The sequence below is a fragment of the Myotis nattereri genome (assembly GCF_964212035.1).
Source record: "Myotis nattereri genome assembly, chromosome: 2".
Lineage (NCBI taxonomy): Eukaryota > Metazoa > Chordata > Mammalia > Chiroptera > Vespertilionidae > Myotis > Myotis nattereri.
The window spans coordinates 7559290-7578868 of NC_138076.1; the positions used below are offsets into that span (position 1 = coordinate 7559290).

Consider the following 19579-nt stretch of genomic DNA (forward strand, 5'->3'; position numbering starts at 1 on the left):
TCGGAGCAGAGCTCTGTGAAGGCACGACCCACCCAGCTAATCTAAAATGGGGGGCTGGTGAGAAAGGATGCGGAAGGACGGACATGCTAATGCTATGATCAAAATAAGAGCGAGTCCAAAACCCGATTCCATTCCGCAGGGCATTTATACACTTGGCAAGCAATGCTTCATCTGCAGCTTGAATGTCATTCTTTTTCATTTTGATAAGTTCTATTTGGTTCTTTTCCAAATCTACTTGATAACTTTAATAGCTTGTTGTTCCTTACTCAATCTCTTCTGAATAATTGAGTATCTACTCTTGAGGCTCTTACTCCCCCGCCTGTTCCTCCTCAGCAGGCTCTCACAGTGCCTGCGTTGGTGCGCTGTGGGCTGTGACTGTGAGAACACAGTCCGGGGCTCTATGGGCGGGCTTCTTCGGAAGGTGGGTTCTTCCAGAGAGAATCTGCGGTCGTTTCTATGGTGTCAAGGGCGCTAACCACTTGATGCCACTTCAAACGGAACTCCCAGCTTGAGGTGTTTGTTTGCTTTCTCAGACGGTCCATATGGGGAGGAATCTGGGCTGAAATTCGTGAGAGGCACCCTGCTATAAGTGGTCAGGAGAGCACATGCATGCATATTCACATTTTACCCCTCCATCAACAACATTCAAGGTGGAAGCTTCCCTCGGGGGACAGTGCTCAGCCTCAAGCAGGGAGGGATGGTGTATGTGTGATCCCTCACCCCCGACTAGCCCTGGACTTCACCTCCTGCCTCTGGGCCCCTGAGGCTTGAAAATAAAAAGCTGTCCTCAACCTCAAGGGCCCAGCTTTCACATCATGTTTCAGACTGGGTACTCCTTACCTTCCCATCAGCTCATTTAAAAAACATTTTTTTAATCCAATAGCTTGAACAGTTTCTAGTAGGAGGGTACACTTTGCACTCTAAGACTAAGCACGTTTATAAAATAAACAATTCTCCCTCAAGTCATTTGAAATAAAACGTAGAAACACCATTGTGTGTAGTCCAGATTTTATTGCTTATTAATTATGCCATTCCATACAACTTTAAGTAAACAGTTTGAGAAAATATACTGGGAGTGTTGAACAGTGATGGCACTATTGATGAGAGAATGTTCAAGAGTCACATAAGGAGGTAAGAGGCACCACTGCCACCATTGCCTCCCGGAATCTGTACATGTCATATAAAAAGAGTAAAAATAGTTCATTGGCATTTTACTAGCGTTATTCTTTGTAATCTATGAACCGTGATAAGCTTGAACAGTTTCAGACTCTTCAGAGCAAAACAAAGGCTTTTCTTCCACTAGCAGATGTAGTAGCTTCTTTAAAAACAACAGACAAATCAACACAATAAAAAAGTACAAACACAACCCCAAAATAAAGTCAGCATATTTCAGTAGCCCTGAATGTTAATGTTTCTATCATATTACCTCTATATAAAAGCCCAATATGCAAATTGTCCCCTTGGGAGTTCGACTGCTCGCTATGATGTGGCTGACCACCAGGGGTTGGCACGGGCGGCAGTGGAGGTGCTGACAACCCCGATGGGCCTCAACGAGAGCGGGACCAGGGCGGGATGGTGGAGCAGGTGAGTGGGCGGTGCCAGGCCAAGGCGGGTGTGAGCGGGGGCCCAACTGCCCTGCCAATTGCTCCGTAGATGGCAACCAGCAGCAGCGGTGGCAGGGGCTTGACCCTGACGAATCGCCCCGCAGATGGCGACCAGTAGCGGTGATGGGGGGTGGGGCTGCTACCTGGCTCCCAGGTGCTAATGGAGCCGGGCGGGGTGCCAGGTAGGGCTGCGGGGCTGCGAGGCTGGGGGCGCGATCTGGGGCCCGATCCCTGCAGGCCATCCTGAGGGACCCCACCTGTGCACAAATTGTGCACTGGGCCTCTAGTTTCAAGAAATAAAATGCTACTCAGCTTTTAAAAATGAGGTTAAATTTCTTCACCATAATTATAATTATTTCATAATTTAACTGAAGCCAGTGTTAGCTCAGTAAAAACCATGAACACAACTCAGACTGCTCTTATGCTAAGGAAACTTTTGAAAACCATAATTGTTCTTCAACAGCGCAGACCCACACCGCACAGTGCAGCCGAGGAACCAGCAACGTCTCTTTGGGACCCTGCAGCAGCAGCCCTAAGTATTTTTAAAGCTGGGAGCAGAAACAGAATCACTGTAAAACGCACAAAGGCATCAGTAACCCCCTGGAAAAACTGCACTAACGGTTTCCTCTTTTAATGATTAAAAAAACAATCAAGCATGTACTACAGTTCAGCATTTGAAATACTTCTATTATTACGACGATGCTTGGGGTGAGAAATGCATTTGAATACCTGGAACAAAACATGGAACGTGGTTGTATGCTAAGTCATGTACAAGACCTCAGTTACCAAACAACAAACGATATACGATAGCAGATAAACAGGAATTTATTAAGACCACTGGCTCCAACAATACAAAAATTAAAGATTAAGGCATCTTGTACTCCTGTCTTGGTAGTGCAGTGAAGAGAAACGTTTAAATTGGAACCAGCACTTCTGTTCAGATGCTGTCTGATGTATGAGACAGATCCGTTTTTATATTCTCCTCTTCCACACACCATGGAAAGCTCTCATGATCAAACATCATGATCCAAACTGAGAGAAAAGCATAAACCAATATTCACTTATTACAGGGAAGCAGTTCACCCTGGGGTGGGGGTGGGAGGCAGTACAAAGAATATTATGTGTAAAGCTCAAATCCAGGATTTAAGTTTCTCTGAAGCAAGTCATGCCTCAGTAATGGGGAGAGAGAAGAGATGAACACTTGATTAAGAGGAGAAGCTTATGAATCTGGATCATGCTTCAGAATAATTGTTCACTCAGTGCTCTATTCCCTGGGACAGGAGTTTTGGAAAAGTCTTAAAAAAAAAAAGTAATCACATCCATTAGAATAAGATCATATAAGATAACACTGATTACTTATTATTCCTCTTATTCCACTGACAAAGCTCAAAAGGCTTCCAAAGTATATTAAACAGTAACATTTCACCTTTTATTAAGGCAAGTTTGTGAAAATAATTTAATAAAACCAAATCTCTTCATGAACTTTCAGCTGAAAACATTTTTATGTAAGAAACATACAAAAAAATTGTTTTATAAAAAGCCACCTCAATGCCAGAAAAGAGTGACGAGTTTGAACCCAGTTTACTTTTTAAGGATGTTCTTCCCTTGTTTCCAATTCCAAGCGCTATTCATCATCTTTAGTGCCACTTTTGCTTAACTATGAAAAAAGATAAAAGAAATATTCAACAAGTTTAAGCTATCATATTGAGTTATTTCCACTTCATATCAAAGGTAAGCATTTACAGCTCCTGGAACCAGAGACAGAAAGGTTTGGGAACTTAAACCACCTCCAGCTTCCACCCCCTATTTTTGTATTACATACTAGAAGCACAAAGATTATTTTAAACAGTTTTTATGGAAAAGGCATCCCATGGCCCAAACAGCTGACTTTAAAATAAACTGTAAGAATATGCCCATTAGGTCCTCACTAAAACACTATCTTTAACTCTCCTTGGATCATATTAGTTAAGTCTGACAAGATTGGCACTGTGTTAGGTCTCAGTTTAATACATTTGAAGCTACAAATTCGTGCAAGAAAAATACTGAGAGTAGTTGGCAGAAAAATTCAAAATGGAAGTAAACAACAAAAACAGAAAATCTTTCTTGATAACGACAGGAAACTACAACTACGGCCTGACCTAAGTAAAATGCCTAATTTCTCCTAAGAAACCAAAGCATATCTTCCTGTGATGTGTTTCTTCAGTTTCCATATGGTCATTAATTAGAGTCATAGTTTAGCAAGCCCATTCTATGGTGTACGTACACAGACATCACACCTCACTGCAGTTACAAATACTTACATGCTGAGTGTAGGAGAGGAAACAGACGTCCCAGGGAAACCCAGAGGCGGGGGGAGAGAACGGGAGAGAAAGCGTCAGTACTGATGGCAATGCCATAGGGCGTGAGGCGGGAAGTAAGGATTGTGTACCTTCACCACGTCCACCCAGTTCCAGCCTCGAGGGAGCTCCCCTTTGTGATCTAGAGGAGAAAAAACAGGAACTTTGTTTCTAAGACCAACCAGTGATTTTTAAGTGAATATTCGAATACATAGGATGTAGGCCCCATTTGCACAGCAGATGAAGTTTACGTATCGTTACTGTGCCTGGAAGCAGTTTCCTGGGCGCACAGCCAAGAGCTTCAGGGGTGTCCTCTGCCAGTCCCCTAATTTCATTCTAGACAAAATCTGGTCTCGGGGAAAAGTACGGAGGTGAGCGGGTAACGCCAGGGAGAGAAACCCATCCACTTGTCAGCTCCAAGGACTTGCTCAGAGAACCTGCTGCTGTCACAGGGCACGGCGTAGCTCCGCGAGAAGCTGTGTCGCTACTGTTCCATGTGCCAGTGCTTCACTCCAGGAAGCTGTGCTCAAGGCAAGAGGCCTCACGGACAAACGTTTGGCTCAAGATTAAGAGGAGGCCTGGCCAACTTACCAACTCCTGTGTCCTGATAAAATGGTCACCAGTTAATCTGACATTTTTAAACAGGGCTTTAATCTGTTGGGAGTGCTTAAAGCAGGCTGGACTTTTATATAAGAATTTACAATATATAAAGTAAAAGAATTTCATTCCTTTAATAAAATATTCAAATTTAAAGAATTCTATCTAATAAAGAGGGAATATGGTAATTGACCCTCACACTGTCACAAAGATGGCGGCACCCACAGCCAATAAGGAGGGAATATGCCAATTACTGCCCCGCCCTCAAAGATGGCAGCACCCACAGCCACAAGATGGCGGTGCCCAGTCCCCTCAGCCCCACCAGGGCGGCAGGCGCCCCCAGGCAGGCCCGACCTTGCCGCCCGCCTGCCTCTGGAGTCCCCCAGTCCCCTCACCCCCCTGCTTCCCAGGGCCGCCCAAGGCTCAGGTAACCAGGGCCAGCGAGGCTTGCGCTGCCGGCCATGGCAGCAGAGGTGTGATGGGGCATTGCCTTCTCCTGATCGTCAGGTCACCTCCCACCCCTGAGGGCTCCCGGACTGTGAGAGGGGACAGGTCGGGCTTAGGGACCCCCTCCAGTGCATGAATTTTCATGCACCGGGACTCTAGTGGTTTAATAAATAGATACACTTAAACATTTTTCAATTTAAAATGGCTTGATTTCCTTTATGCTTGATATATTTGTATGTCTCATTTTAGAAAATGTACAAAAATCTGTATTTGAAACAAGCACATTAATTTTATAGCAAGGGAAACAGAAAGCAAGCCTTTGATTATTACAGGAGAGAAGCAATATTACTGGAGCTCAATTTTAGATGCTAATGGTTCTTTTCTCCTTCATGCCAAGAAGAGTCTTATCCCCCGATTCCTGGTTAGGAGGGAATGGAGGCAGCTCACCAGACTTGGGAACCAAAACTCACTCACAGTGCCAGCCATGGCTGTCCCATTACAGCTCTATTTAGAATGTGAGCTCCAAGCCACAAGCCCCTGTGCTGTAATCACAGGGAGATAACGGCTTTTAGGCGGGCACCATCAAGGAGATGGAGGTAGGGGTACAGTAAGAAAAGGGAGTGACTGAGGTCATCATGTATGAAAGCAACAGGTAATGAACTGACTGACACAGATGCTAAACATTCCAAAAAGCGATGAACCCAAGTTCTAGAAACCAGGCTGTTACAGCTAACAACTTACTGCTTTAGTGGTTGATGCTGTATTTATGCTGCTTTGACTTTGGTATACATAATGGATTCCCAGACTTTATTTCACAAACCATTACAATTTCAAAAATGTATTTTGAGGGTTAATACAGATTGCTATCTTTTTATTCTGCCACAGACATTAAACAAAATATAGATAACCAGAAAACTACCAGCACTGTATTTTAAAAAGGACACTATTTTAAACTTTATCACCAAAGTAAAAGGGTCAGTTCTCAATAAAGAGCAGCTGTAACCTCGCACCAGTAACACACACATAAAGACGTAAACATATGCACACACGTGTACATGTATATAAATGTCTACAAGCACACACGGTAATATCACTCTATTTAACTAGGAAAAGATTTACAGGTTGATATAATTTGCCAATTTTCAGGTTGAAGAAAAGGGTAAAACATTATTGCTGATATAAGCTGGGGTTTACAATACCCTTCTAAAGGTCCACCTGAAATGACTCTGGTTTAAGACACACAGAATTCCACCTTTTTGCTGCTGTTGCTAATCCTCACCCAAGGATATTTTTCCATTGATTTTTTAGAGAGAGTGGGAGGGGGAGCGACACAGAGAGAGAAACATCCATGTGAGAGAGACACATCAGTTGGCTGCCTCCTGCACGCGCCCCAACAGGGGCTGGGGATCGAGCCTGCAACTGAGGTATGTGCCCTTGATTGGATTTGAACCCGAAGCTCTATCCACTGAGCCAAACCAGGCAGGACAGGAATTCCATTCTTAGATTTCATTGCTGTTGTATAAGTAAGTCAACTATAGACAAAAACATTAAAGTACTTATTGTGCTAAGATCAAATGGTGTACCAGACTTCATTTCATATGAAAGCTGTATTTCAAGAAGTTTTCAATAATACACATATCTGACATAGAGGTAAACAAACAGGAAAATCCCACACATGACAGAGAGGGTACAAGTAGGACACACACTTGTATGCTATTCTTTTTTTTTTTTAACATATATTTTTATTGATTTCAGACAGGAAGGGAGGAGGAGAGAGAGATAAAAACATCAATGATGACAGAGAATCATTGATTGGCTGCCTCCTGCATGCCCCCTATTGGGGATTGAGCCTGCAACTGGGCAAGTGCCCCTGACCGGAATTGAACCTGGGACCTTTCAGTCCGCAGGCTGATGCTCTATCCACTGAGCCAAACCAGCTAGGGCCCGTATGCTGTTCTAATGCTCCTGAAAGTCAGGACTGGTTTATAGTTACTTTGCCGCTCATCTACCTTCTTTTCACATGGCTCTCTCTTGTGGGGAAGGAGAAAGTATTTTCAATACACATCTGTGCCCTGACAGTCTCTGATCCAACTGTCCCCAGAATAAAGAGTGGAGACTAATCCTCTAAATGGAAACATAGTTATTAAGTACCTACAGCGCAATAAAAAGCAACACATTCCTTTATGTCATAAAAAGAAAAAACAAATACAAACCTGTTTTATCTGCCAGCTTGCGTTTCTGGGCTTTTGTAAGCTGTTCCTTCTTGTCTTTTTTCTTACTGGATGGGGCTACATTAGGAGTTTCAACTGAGAGGATATTGCTTATGGATGTCTAGGGGAAAAAAAGAATTCTTAGACCCATGTCTTAAGCTTATTGAATTACACAAAATATGGCTACATCCTGAAACAGGTTAATAATTTTTAGACTTGTGAAGTAAAAGAAACCTCCACTGTTAGATTCGTTTATTAGTACAGGCGAACTAGTGTACTGGATTCACTAGAATGCACACTGATGGGCACAATACTAGTGCGACTGTTGCAACCAGGACCCTCAGCAAGAAGATCTGACACCAGCATTATGCAGAAGCTCTGAAGTTCCATGGTAATTTTACAATTTAGTTAATTTGCTATTACTTGGAAATTTAAATAAGTCTTTAGAAAAATACTTAAGAATACCCTACTTCCCTGAAATGAAGGAAATATTTAAAATAGAGCTGGGCAAACTGCTTCTCTAGCTGTCTCTCAGTGTTCTGTGCTCTGCTGGGCACGTGGAACCCAGAACCGCTCAAGTACAGGACGTGGCCTTTGCTGTCAGTGTACAGCTTGGTTCACGGACAAAACTCAGCACTGGCCACAGACATTTTTTAGTGCAGGACGTGGTGTAAAGGGGCTAATACACAGATGCTCATGGTCATCAAAGATGCTTCTTCCCTAAAATAATTCTAGAAAAAAATGTATACTTTTTCCATATAATAAAGTCTCCTTAAACTGCTATACCTTCAAACTGACCGGTGGCAAGACCACTTACAATGAAATAATCCTCATAAAAAATGTCATACATATTTTAGCTCTACGTAAGAAACCCCCTTTCTGAGTTTTATGAGGAAATAAACTTGAAAATATGGATTCTACAATATCAGTTTTGGTGGGTACATGAAGTATTCTAGTCTTATAGGAAGGGTAAAATCTGGAGAGTAAAATTTTTAAAGTTACATGGAAGCTAAGAAATCTAAAATTCATTGCTCTTATTTAACTCAGATATAATTCACTTTAAACCAACAATCTCTTTCCAATTAAAAAACTAGTTCAAATTAACTAACAGTGAAATCGAAACAATAAGAAAATGTGGCAAAAACAAACGGCACACTCACCGCAGAGTTCACGGGATGGTGATTCTCCATGAACTGCTCCTTGTTGTCCTTGGCGTACTCGAACAGCGTGTAGGTCATGGCAGTGCCGAGGTTGGCTTCCACCGCTTCCTGTAACTTGGCTAATATGCTCTCCTTCACGGCTGAGGATCTGGAATGCACAAGAAATATATTGCTAGCAGAAAAGCAAGAGTGTAAGAAAACCCCAATGAAAATAAAACCCTACTCACATGGTGTTGTTGAAGAAAGCGTTCATGGATATGATTGGAGGGGTCTGGGGATATGTTTCTGTCCAGGAAACCTCTATGAGGAAGGCTTTGGGATCACCATTTTCACCTATCTGAAGAAAAGGGAACTCTCAGGCTTGTAAAAAATGATGCAAAGACAGAATATTTAATTATGATCTTTAGAATGAATCCCTTCCAATGCTCATGGTCAGGTCAGTGGTTAGAGCATCAGCCTGCACACCAAAGGTCATGGGTTTGATTCCTGGTCAAGGGCATGTACCTGGGTTGCAGGTTCGACATCCTCCCTCGTGTGCCCTCCCCTCACTAGGGAGCATGAGGTAGGCAACCAATTGATGCCTCTCTCTCTCTCTCTCTCACCCCTTCCCTTCCACTTTCTCTAAAAATCAATGAAAAAAATATCCTCAGGAGAGGCTTTAACTAACTAACTAAATAAATAATTGATGTCATGGTGATGTGTCTTCATTTAAATGCTTTAGAAAATCCAAAAACATGATAAATCCAAACCACTAAATTTAAAAACAAAATCAGCATTTATAGCAACCTTTAGTCTTCTTTAGTAAAGTAGTAAATGCTCCTACTCATGTCATGTCTTACCCTATATTGAAATGAAACTGGACTTAATTCCCGGAAACTTTCATCTCCTTCATATATAGAACGTAATGCTTCCAGTTCCATCTGAAAGAAATGAATCAAGTGCATTTTGTTTAGTGGTACAAATGGGTTAGAAATAGAGGGCCTGATTCAAGCCCACTTCACTATGTAAAAGTTGACTGACGTATTTGGCCTTAGATGTTTATAATATACACTAGAGGCCCGGTGCACAAAAATTTGTGCACTCGGGGAGGAAGAGGGGGGGTCCCTCAGCCTGGCCTGTGCCCTCTCGCAGTCTGGGACCCCTCGGGAGATAACGACCTGCTGGTTTAGGCCTGCTCCCAGGTGGCAGAGGGCAGGCCCAATCCCTAGGTGCAGCCCCTGGTCGGGCTCAGAGCAGGGCCGATTGGGGAGTTGGGGCGCCTTCCCCTGTCATGAACAGAGCAGGGCGGATTGGGAGGTTGCGATGCCACCCTCAGTCACGCTCAGGGTAGGGCCGATTGGGGGGTTGGGGCACCGCCCCCTGCCACACTCAAGGTAGGGTCGATGGGGAGGTTGCAGCGCCACCCCGTCACTCACAGAGCAGGGCCCATCAGGGGGTTTGGGCGCTGCCCTCTATCACCCACAGAGCAGGGCCCATCAGGGGGTTGGGGCGCCGCCACTCTCACACTCAGGGCAGGGCCGATGGGGAGGTTATGGCTCTACCCCATCACACACAGAGCAGGGCATGTGTGGGGGGTTGGGGCGCCTTCCCCTGTCATGAACAGAGCAGGGCGGATAGGGAGGTTGTGGGCCCGCCCCCTGTCACACACAGAGCCGCAGGGCGATCAGGGGGTTTGGGCGCTGCCCCCTGTCACACTGATCCCGGTGCCGGGAGGCATATTACCCTTTTACTATATAGGATAGAGGCCTGGTGCATGGGTGGGGCTGGCTGGTTTGCCCTGAAGGGTGTCCTGGATCAGGGTGGGGGTCCCCACTGGGGTGCCTGGCCAGCCTGGATGAGGGCATGATGGCTGTTTGCAGCTGGTCACACACCCTTCAGGGTGGGGGTCCCCACTGGGGTGCCTGGCCAGCCTGGGTGAGGGGATGATGGCTGTTTGCAGCTGGTCACACACCCTTCAGGGTGGGGGTCCCCACTGGGGTGCCTGGCCAGTCTGGGTGAGGGGCTGAGGGCTGTTTTCAGGCTGGCGGGTGACTGAAGCTCCCAACTGCTTCTTTTTTTCTTTTTTATTCTGGGCCAGCTTTAGCTCTGGCTCCAGCTCTGAGGCCTCTGCTGCTGAAAGCAGGTATCTGGTTTCCTTGGGTTCTATAATCAAAACAATGTATAACTCCAGCTCTGAGATCCCAGCCGGCTGAAAGCAGGTTTCTGGGGTTTTGTTTAGCTTCTATATTTGTTACAATGTTTCAAACTGCAAGCTCAGAGGCCAGCAAGGCAGGTGGGGAACGTTGGAGTCCTCCGTCACTGAACCAAGCAAGCCTCATGTTCGCTTCCAGCTGCCTGGCTGCCGGCCGCCATCTTGGCTAGCAGTTAATTTGCATATCGCCCTGATTAGCCAATCGGAAGGGTAGCGGTTGTACGCTAATTACCATGTTTCTCTTTTATTAGATAGGACTAGGGGCCCGGTGCACGGAATATGTGCATGGGGGTGGGGGTGGGGGTGAGGGGTGGGTCCCTCAGCCTGACCTGCACCCTCTCCAATCTGGGAGCCCTCAGGGGATGTCCTACTGATGGCTTAGGCCTGCTCCCCATGGTTCTCTGCTCTCTGTGGACCTGCCTGCTTGATGCCACCGCAGGCCCTGGTGTCTGCTCTCTGTGGGGACCTTGCGGGGGACTGCTTGCCCCTCACTGCCACGGCCAGGGGCAAGCAGGGCCCTGCTGTCTGCCTGCTTGCTGCGGGGGACGTTCCCGCCCTGCCCCTGGCCGCTGCCAGCTCAGAGTGTCTGTGTCCTGGGGATGTTCCCACCCCACCCCTGGCCACTCGGCACCTACACATGCAAATTAACCCACCATCTTTGTTGGTTAATTTGCATACTCACTCCTGATTGGCTGGTGGGTGTCGCAAAGTGATGGTCAATTTGCATCTTTCTCTTTTTTTAGTGTAGATGGACATACCAACACAACACAATAATACTGATACTAATCCTTCAAAATTATGTGCCAGGCACTGCGAAGCATTTGACAGTGTGTTACCTCACTTAAGTCTCACATCAGTCCTGTGAAGAAAATCTCACTATTTTCCCCTTCCAAACGGGGGTGGGGGATAAGATTAGGTTTAAAGCAATCCCAGAGCACGTGCCTTCATCACTCTGCCAAAGAGTAGCTTGGACAGAGTGTGAAAAAGCATTACTTACACATTTTATACTTGTGACCCTCCCCACAGAATGATACACAACTTGTAAAAACACTGAAGGACAGTAAGAAGAACAGTAAAACATTTAAGGACAGAAAAAGGTTGGCAAAGACCTACCCAAGATGGGAAAAAGGGTAGTAAGAGTAATCCCTGCCTGGAAATATGTCTTAGGACCGTGTGGCTTAGAGGAGAAGACTCGCTGCTGTTATGATTACTGGTGAACACTTGAGAAGCAAGGAGAGACTGCACTTGATACATATTTTAGTTTAAAAAACACGCAAGTCATGAATTCTACAAACTAAAGATGGGAGGATCTGATCTATGTGGACAACATTTTAGAACAGGTTATTAAAGAAAGTGGTTTTTTTTTTATTATTGATTTCAGAGAGGAAGGGAAAGAGCTAGAGAGATAGAAACATCAATGATGAGAGAGAATCATCGATCGGCTGCCTCCTGCACATCCCCTACGGGGGGCTGGCAGGGGGGATCGAGACTGCAACCCGGGCATGTGCCCCTGGCCAGAATCAAACCTGGGACTCTTCAGTCCACAGGCCGACGTTCTATCCACTGAGCCAAACCGGCTAGGGCTAAAGAAAGTGTTTGAGAGTAAGAAGTCATTCCTAAGACCTAGCAAGCACATGAAAAACAACGTCTATGTCAACAGTCCTTCCTAGAGAGGGTCACCTGATTACAGGAAGGCCCCACAATTTCTCTCGCTACTTTCACAGAAATTCAAACTAGAGTCAAGAATAACTGAGCAGCACCCGGCCAGTGCGGCTCTGTGGGTTGGAGCATCGTCCGTAGGCCACAAGGTGGTGGTGGGTTCGATGCCCAGGTCTCAGGTCCGTCCCCAGCCGGGGCGCAAGTGCGAGGCAGCCAACCAATGCGTCTCACATTGATGTTTCTTTCTCTCTGTCCCTCCCCACTTTTTCTCCCTAAATATCAGTAATAATAACAACAAAAAAACCCCCACTCAGATTAGATTGGAACAAACGTACTCAAAATATAGTGCTACTCCGTGGATCGTTCAGCCTTCCTATATTTCCACTACTGACCTGGACAAGCACGACAGCTGAGGGCAGCCTTGCCAACTTAGCGGGTGACAATTCGATGGGACAACGAATCAGGCAGGTGGCAGGACGAAAATTCAGACAGTCCTTGCCAGACAAGCTGGCAGGGTGACACTGGGGAGGGTAAAGTCCTCCGAGGGCGAAAGGCCAACGGCACTGCATAGACTAGAGCCACGGCGGGCCGGGGTTAGCTGACCGTAAATCTAACTGCAGAGGACTGTGCCCCACCCCTGGGAAACAGGACACAGACAGGCGTGTCATCCGCCCACGAACACATGAACCCAGGGGAATCTTAAAAAAATGGACACCGAGAAAGGCTCAAATAAACCCACCGAATGGCCCACGGGCCAGACCTGGAGCAACATTACACCCTGCGCTCCACGCTTCCCAGTGAGAACTCTCCATGCCTTGGCTTAGAGCAGCGGTGCTCAACCTGTGGGTCGAACGACCCTTTCACAGGGGTCACCTAAGACCATCGGAAAACACATATATGATTACATACTGTTTTTGTGATTGATCACTATGCTTTAATTATGTTCAATTTGTGACAATGAAATTGGGGGTCACCACAACATGAGGAACGGTATGAAAGGGTCGCGGCATCAGGAAGGTTGAGAACCGCTGGCTTAGAGGATCCCCTGGCAAGAATATCTCAGCAAGGACCCAGGCGCCCGCTGGCTAGCGATCCACAGGCTCCATGGCCTCCATCAGGCACAGGCGCTAACTCTCCTCCACCGGGTTCTGAACGAACAGGGGCTCCCGGTTGTTTCGGAAACTCCGATCGATCGGTCCTGACTGCCGCGCCGTAGACCTCTCTCCATCCGCCCCATCACAAAATCAGAAGGCCCCCTCCCCCGCTCCCCGATGACACGGAGCATCCCCTTCAACGGGGTGTGTGCTCAGAACCCACAGCTGCCAGACGGACAATTCCAGCCAAGAACCGGCCAGACCCCGGGGACACCAGCGTCATGTTTCCCTCCATCAGGGATTGAACTCTACCACACGCCCGTGGCTGTGAGTCAGAGGCGATCGGGCTTCATCAGGCACAACTCAGCCCACAAGCGTCAACCGTGCGGACCCAGGACACGCATCCCCGCCGCCGGGGAGACAGGGCGACCCCGGACCGACCAGACGGACACCTGCGGGGCATGGGGCGGCCAGAGGCGGCGCGCGTCCGGCCGGGCTCGCAGGGCACCGGTCAGCCGGGGGCATCAGCCTCACTCTGTCCGCCGTGGGGGCGAGGGCACGTGCGGGGTCGTTCGTCCGGGCGCCGGGAGGCAGCCACGCTCCCTCGGGCCGGGCACCGCGCCTGCGCGCGGAAAGGGGCGTGCAGGGCGGACTCACCTCCTGGTCCTCGTTGGCACCCATCGCGCGGGGCGCGGGCGCCTCCCGGGCGGTCGGGCGGCGTTCGCGACCACGAAGGGAAACGCGAGCGGCGGCCCCGAGGCCGGGACGTCCCTGTTCCGCGCCCTCGGCCGCGGGAGGCACGCCCTTCGCCCCGAAGACCGCAGTCACGCGCACCCCGGGCCCTCGGGCCGCGCGAAGCCGCCCGCGGAAGGGCTGAGGGCGCGGAGCCCGAGGCCGTGGCTGGCGGGGCGCCGGTGCGTGTGGAGAGAGACAGCCGAGCCTTGAGGAAGAGGCCCCGCCCCCTCTTTCTTCTCGCTTCTCCTATTGGCTTCGCCTCGCTCCGCCCAGCTCCAGCACCTGTAGGAAATGGAGCGCCTTCCCTACGTCTTGTGGATCAGCGTAAAGTTCCCGGGTAGCGATTGGTGGAGAGCGCTGTCACTCAGGCCCAGAAAGCGCTTCCTGTGCATGCGCAGGTGGGCGGAGGGACGTCCTGCTCGCTGGAACCGGCTGTGAGGCGGCGGCTGCAGGAACTGGCCTGGCGGTCTCAGGCTCCCCTGCCCGCTTCCCCTCGTCCTCCCCGGCTGGAGGCGACCGGCCACAGCTGCAGTGGGCCGCTTGCACGCGGCCTGGGTGAGTCCGGGCCGGAGACCTGCGGGCCAGGCGACACCGCCGCGGGAGAGCGCTGGCTCCTAAGGCTGATGTTAGGGCCTGCGTTTTCCAGCGGTGTCAGCGGGTGCAATGCTGGCGTTCCTCGTTTAGCCCCTGGGCACCTGTTTCTAGGGCCTCCGGGTTTAAGGGGGGCTGGGGAGGAAGGTAGACCTGCTTTTAGGGCTCAGCATTGCTTCTCCGCCTTTCCTGACGTACGCGATCCTGGGGCGGTCCCTTTTCTTAAGGCAGTTGTTGGGTCACATCCTCAACATCAGCTTTTTTTTTTTTCTCTCCCCATTATCCAAGCCTCAAACTGTCGTTCCTATTTTGGTCGTTTTGTAGTTGGACTTCTTTGAATCTTATCCTCATTCGCCTTGTGCTGCACCCTGAACCTCCATTAATTAAAAAATAGTGACCACATGCATTTACCTTCCACTTTGAGCAGGTCGCCTTCCTTGGCATTGCGTCATCATTCTTTCCGAGAGTCTTCCCTGTTATCGTGCATGCCGGCTCCCACATTATTCCCTTGCACTACGTGGTCCCCGTCCAGGGTGTTCGCTTGCTACTTCTGCGCCTCCGTCCATCCGTCCACGCCCGTGGCTTCCTCTAGGCGAGGCTGTCATCGAGGTTCATAGGCCTCTGTACCTGCCCTTTGCCATCCCAGTCCTTTGCTGCAGAATAAGCACGACCCATTTCAAGTGCCAATGCTGTTAGGATAGAATGTGCAAGAATTTCAGGTACAATTTTCATTATTTGGGACAGAGTTGCAATAATTTAGAGCTGCGCTGCCCAGTATAGTAGCCATATGTGGCTACTGAACATTTGAAATAGACTAGACCAGATTGAGATGTGCTTTGAGTGTACAATACACACCAGATTTTGAATACTTGGTACAAAAAAGGAAAATATCTTGATAACAACTTTTATATTAACGTTGAAATGATAAGTATTATTTTGGATATATCGGTTAAATAGGATATCATTAAAATTAATTCCACCTATTTCTCTTTTCTTGTGTGACTGCTAGAACATGCATGTAGGCTACACAGTAGGGTTGATTGAATCTGCTGATGTGGTACCCGAGATACGGAGGACCGACGAGATAATTAGCACATCATTTTAATAATATCTTAGGAACTCAGAAATTAGATGTTAGCAATTAGAGAAATTATAGATAATTACAGTTTTTGTATATCTATGTCAATAATTTTTCTTTATAGCTGAAGTAGGTCATGAGACCTATTTTAATTTGATGGCATTCTGCTTTCTTGCTCTGCTCATTCCAAAGTTCTGTATGGATTTTTGAGATGTTACTGAAAATACTGATTCGTTTTAAAGTTGACTACCTTTGTAATATGAAAGATTTTTTAAAAATACAGTACCAATAGTTACCAAATGTCAATAGGTCAATTTAGGAATCAAAGTTTTAAAAAACTTTTGATTTCTTTTGTATTTGAAGACACTTCAGAGTCTTTTGCCTTTTTGTAATGTTTTCTAAATGGTGGCGATTCACATATTAGAAATGGATTTGGGATTTTAAAAAATGAGCTAATGAATGTGTCAACATTTGTATTGTAGGCCTTTCAGAACGCCTTGAACATGGGGCCCACACAGTGGGACTTCCCTGTGGAGTTATGCTGTCGGCCGATGGCCTTTGTCGCTCTCACCGGCCTGGATGTGGTGTATAATGCTGTCCACCGAGCCGTCTGGGATGCTTTCTGTGCCAACCGGAGGGCGGATCGGGTACCAATTTCTTTCAAGGTGCTCCCAGGGGACCACGAGTATCCCAAATGTAGACCCAAGGTAACGGCGTTATGATTGCATGGGGGCTTTCCTTCTCCCTCTCCCTCTCTGTATGTGCATATATCCTTGTTGTTCCTACTGTCTGAGCTTGAAAACCCCTGAGTTTATTAAAGGGATGGTTACAGTGATGGGTAGAGAAAACCCTGGTTTTTGTCAAGTCTAATACACTGCAGGTGTGTTTAATAATGGGTTTTTTTTTTTTTTTTATACAGTGAGCCTAGTTTTTTCTTTTTTCATCTGTTTTTAAAAAACCCCAAATCTCCATAAAGGCCTCTCTATTTGGGAAGGTTTCACATTCCCCGTTCGTCATTACCAGTATTGTAGGACCCATGGTCTTCACAGTTTACAAGTAAAGCGAAATGCCATCTTGGCAGTATGTCTTGCAACAAATGAAGCTATGTTGGATTTCAGATAATAGTTTATTTGAGCAGCTTTTACAAGAACAGACACTTGAAATGGTGAGGAATATAAGTCAAATTTACCTGGAAAAGGGCTGTTTGCTTCCAGGGTATTTGAGAGCCTTAATATCATTAGAAACACTTGGTTTTGTTCATGCTTTAGTCACAGCGCTGGGGTTGAGATCCCATCTCTACTACTTTCTGGCTATTTGGTCTCCGTAAGCTGGGATTTCCTCATCTTGTTAACAATGGCTTGGGTATACACTGAGTGAGTCAAATGCCCATAAAGTGCCTGGGGCTCAAGAACAGGCAGTTTCCGCTGCTGTTGTCATCAAGTAACTCTTCACCTTTTGCCAATATTTGCAGAGAACTTCCTACGAGTGGTACATTCCGAAAGGGATCCTGAAGACCGGCTGGATGAACAAGCATCTGAACCTGGTGCCAGCCCTGGTGGTTGTGTTCTACGAGCTGGACTGGGACGAGCCGCAGTGGAAGGAAAAGCAGTCCGAGTGCGCCACCAGAGTGGAAATAGTCAGGTCTGGTCTTCGCGCTCGTCAGGTCGGCCCGTTAGGTTGATGGCCACTGGGCACTGTTTAGGCTGCAGTGGTCACTTTGGGGATTGCTGAACTCCAGTGAAACGTGTTCAGTTCCAAACAGGAAGCATTCACATTAACTTAAATAATGCTGAGCAGGATGAAGAAATTAGAAGACGAATTGGTCTGAGTGCTTTTTCAAATGCTTTTTCTTGCATTTCTATTTTTTGAAGATACTGTAATTTGCTCGTTAGCCTCATAATACTTTTGCTGTATCACCAGCTCAGTTTCAAAATAATTCTTTTGAATGACTACTGTAATGTATCACTATAAGGATATTGTATTATAACTTTTACACAAAAGTACATATTAAACTTTTACTTTCAAACATACTTTTGTAAGGACTCAAAGCTTGATGTGAGATTATATTTTTGAAGTTGAAATCATATGTTTCTTTGTATGCAGGGGAAGATTTCCTCTAATCTTGTAGATTTTTTAGTTGAAATTTCTTTGAATTATCAAATGTATTTTATGTAAGGTCTTGAATACATACATGTATTTAAAATATGTTTTTATTGATTTCAGAGAGAGGGAGAGTGGGAGAGAGGGATAGAAACATCAATGATGAGAGAGAAACATTGGTCGGCTGCCTCCTGCACGCCCCCTAGTGGGGATGGAGCTCCAACCTGGGAATGTGTCCTGACCTGTAATTGAACCATGACCTCTTGGTTCATGGGCTGATTGATGCTCAACGACTGAGTGACACCATCTGAGCTTGAATACTAGTATATTTCTAAAAAACAATTTAATTATTTAATGTTATAATTTTTCCATTGCAGGCAGAGTTTACAAGGGAGAAACACAAAAGTTGCAGTGGTTCTGATTCAGAAGAAAACCCCGTTGCCCCCAGGTATCAAAAAGTTAATAATGAATTAATTGTTTTATGCCTCCAGTTCTTATTACCAAGAAGAATAATTGTTAATGTCGAAATCTTTTATGCATTCAGTTATGGGAAAGGTAGTGTACTAGTAACACATGCATAATGCTTATTGTAAAAATTTAAGAATATTTAAGAGTGCAGATCTTCTTAAGTCCTGCTCCCTGTCACTTATCTCTTGATGTAGGCATATAGCAATTGACAAAACAGTTAGCACTTGATTTTTAAACAACGTTGTTTACTTACTTATCTGAGATTTGTTTAAAATTATATTCCTCGTGTAATATTTTTTTTCTTAATTTGCAATAGGGCCAAGAAAAATGCAATAGTATTTTTTTTTAAACATTTTTTAAAATATATTTTATTGATTTCTTACAGAGGAAGGGAAAGGGATAGAGAGTTAGAAACATCGATGAGAGAGAAACATCGATCAGCTGCCTCCTGCACACCTCCCACTGGGGATGTGCCCGCAACCCAGGTACATGCCCTTGACCGGAATCGAACCTGGGACCTTTCAGTCCGCAGGCTGACGCTCTATCCACTGAGCCAAACCGGTCAGGACAATAGATTTCTAATTTCTCATTAGAAAATGCCTAGGTTTTGCCCAGCCACAGTGGCTTGGTTGCTTGAGCATTGTCCCATGCACCGAAAAGATGACAGGTTTGATTCCTGGTCTGGCCACAAATGTACTGAGAGGCCAAAATATTTTTTGTTTCGGTGTTGAAACTTGTAGCATCCTGAATCCACTTTCATGAATTATTTCTTCCAGTTTTAGTTACGGTTTTTGAAATAGTAATGTGGCTTCTGTGTTGGCATAACTTAGTGTATCTTGGCTCAGGAGAAAATTCCATAGTATTTTCCTGACAGATAATGTACTGTGTCACTTCTAAGAACCTGCAGTGCTCTCAAGGGTGCCAGGAATCCCACTGGCATAGTGACAGTGGTTTGGGTTTTTATTCTTAATTAGAGGCCTGGTGCATGAAATTCATGCACTGGATTGCGAGAGGGTGCAGGTTAGGCCAAGGGACCCCACCGTTGCACGATTTGGGCAGACGAGGGATGTGGGAGGTTGGCCAGCTGGGGAGGGACCGCAGGAGGGCTCCAGGGTGTGTTCAGCCCATCTCACTCAGTCCCAATTGGCTGGACCCCAGCAGCAAGCTAACCTACAGGTCAGAGCGTCTGTCCCCTGATGGTCAGTGCACATCATAGTGATTGGTTGACTGCCCCCTGGTGGTCAGTGCACGTCATAGCGAGCGGTTGAGTGGCCTTACCGTATCATTAGCATATTACGTTTTGATTGGT

General features: G+C 46.5%; 2 protein-coding genes across 8 annotated transcripts in view; one reads left to right on the plus strand and one right to left on the minus strand.

Annotated features, from left to right (window-relative positions):
* Positions 1 to 997: 997 nt before the first annotated feature.
* On the minus strand, positions 998 to 14255 carry RWDD4 (RWD domain containing 4). Of its 7 annotated transcripts, none has more exons than XM_081084589.1 (8): positions 13956 to 14244; positions 9194 to 9274; positions 8582 to 8691; positions 8355 to 8502; positions 7198 to 7315; positions 4033 to 4082; positions 3190 to 3261; positions 2408 to 2636 (listed from the first exon to the last, which is right to left on the minus strand). In XM_081084589.1, exons 1-7 carry the CDS (start codon positions 13977 to 13979, stop codon positions 3229 to 3231), a joined length of 564 nt encoding a protein of 187 aa, XP_080940715.1. In that variant the 5' UTR covers positions 13980 to 14244; the 3' UTR covers positions 2408 to 2636; positions 3190 to 3228. The 7 variants fall into 7 exon arrangements, 5 of the variants coding, with proteins under 5 accessions (XP_080940715.1, XP_080940716.1, XP_080940714.1 ...); XM_081084590.1 differs by having other exon boundaries at positions 2408 to 2899; positions 13956 to 14214; XR_013995590.1 differs by having other exon boundaries at positions 998 to 3261; positions 3905 to 4082; positions 13956 to 14214.
* Positions 14256 to 14423: 168 nt separating this feature from the next.
* Positions 14424 to 19579, plus strand: part of TRAPPC11 (trafficking protein particle complex subunit 11) — a 32218-nt gene continuing 27062 nt past the window's right edge. The window contains exons 1-4 of the mRNA XM_081082981.1: positions 14424 to 14588; positions 16185 to 16409; positions 17174 to 17343; positions 18180 to 18250. Of these exons, the coding sequence (XP_080939107.1) occupies positions 16206 to 16409; positions 17174 to 17343; positions 18180 to 18250 (445 nt within the window). The 5' untranslated portion in view covers positions 14424 to 14588; positions 16185 to 16205. The remainder of the gene's footprint in view (positions 14589 to 16184; positions 16410 to 17173; positions 17344 to 18179; positions 18251 to 19579) is intronic.

Coding starts and splice junctions, on each gene's coding strand:
- RWDD4 (XM_081084588.1), bottom strand. CDS start 13,979: ATGGGTGCCAACGAGGACCAGGAG. Junction 9,275..13,955: donor GTGCCAACGAGGACCAGGAG/GTGAGTCCGCCC, acceptor CATTTCTTTCAG/ATGGAACTGGAAGCATTACG. Junction 8,503..8,581: donor GCTTTCTTCAACAACACCAT/GTGAGTAGGGTT, acceptor TGTGCATTCCAG/ATCCTCAGCCGTGAAGGAGA.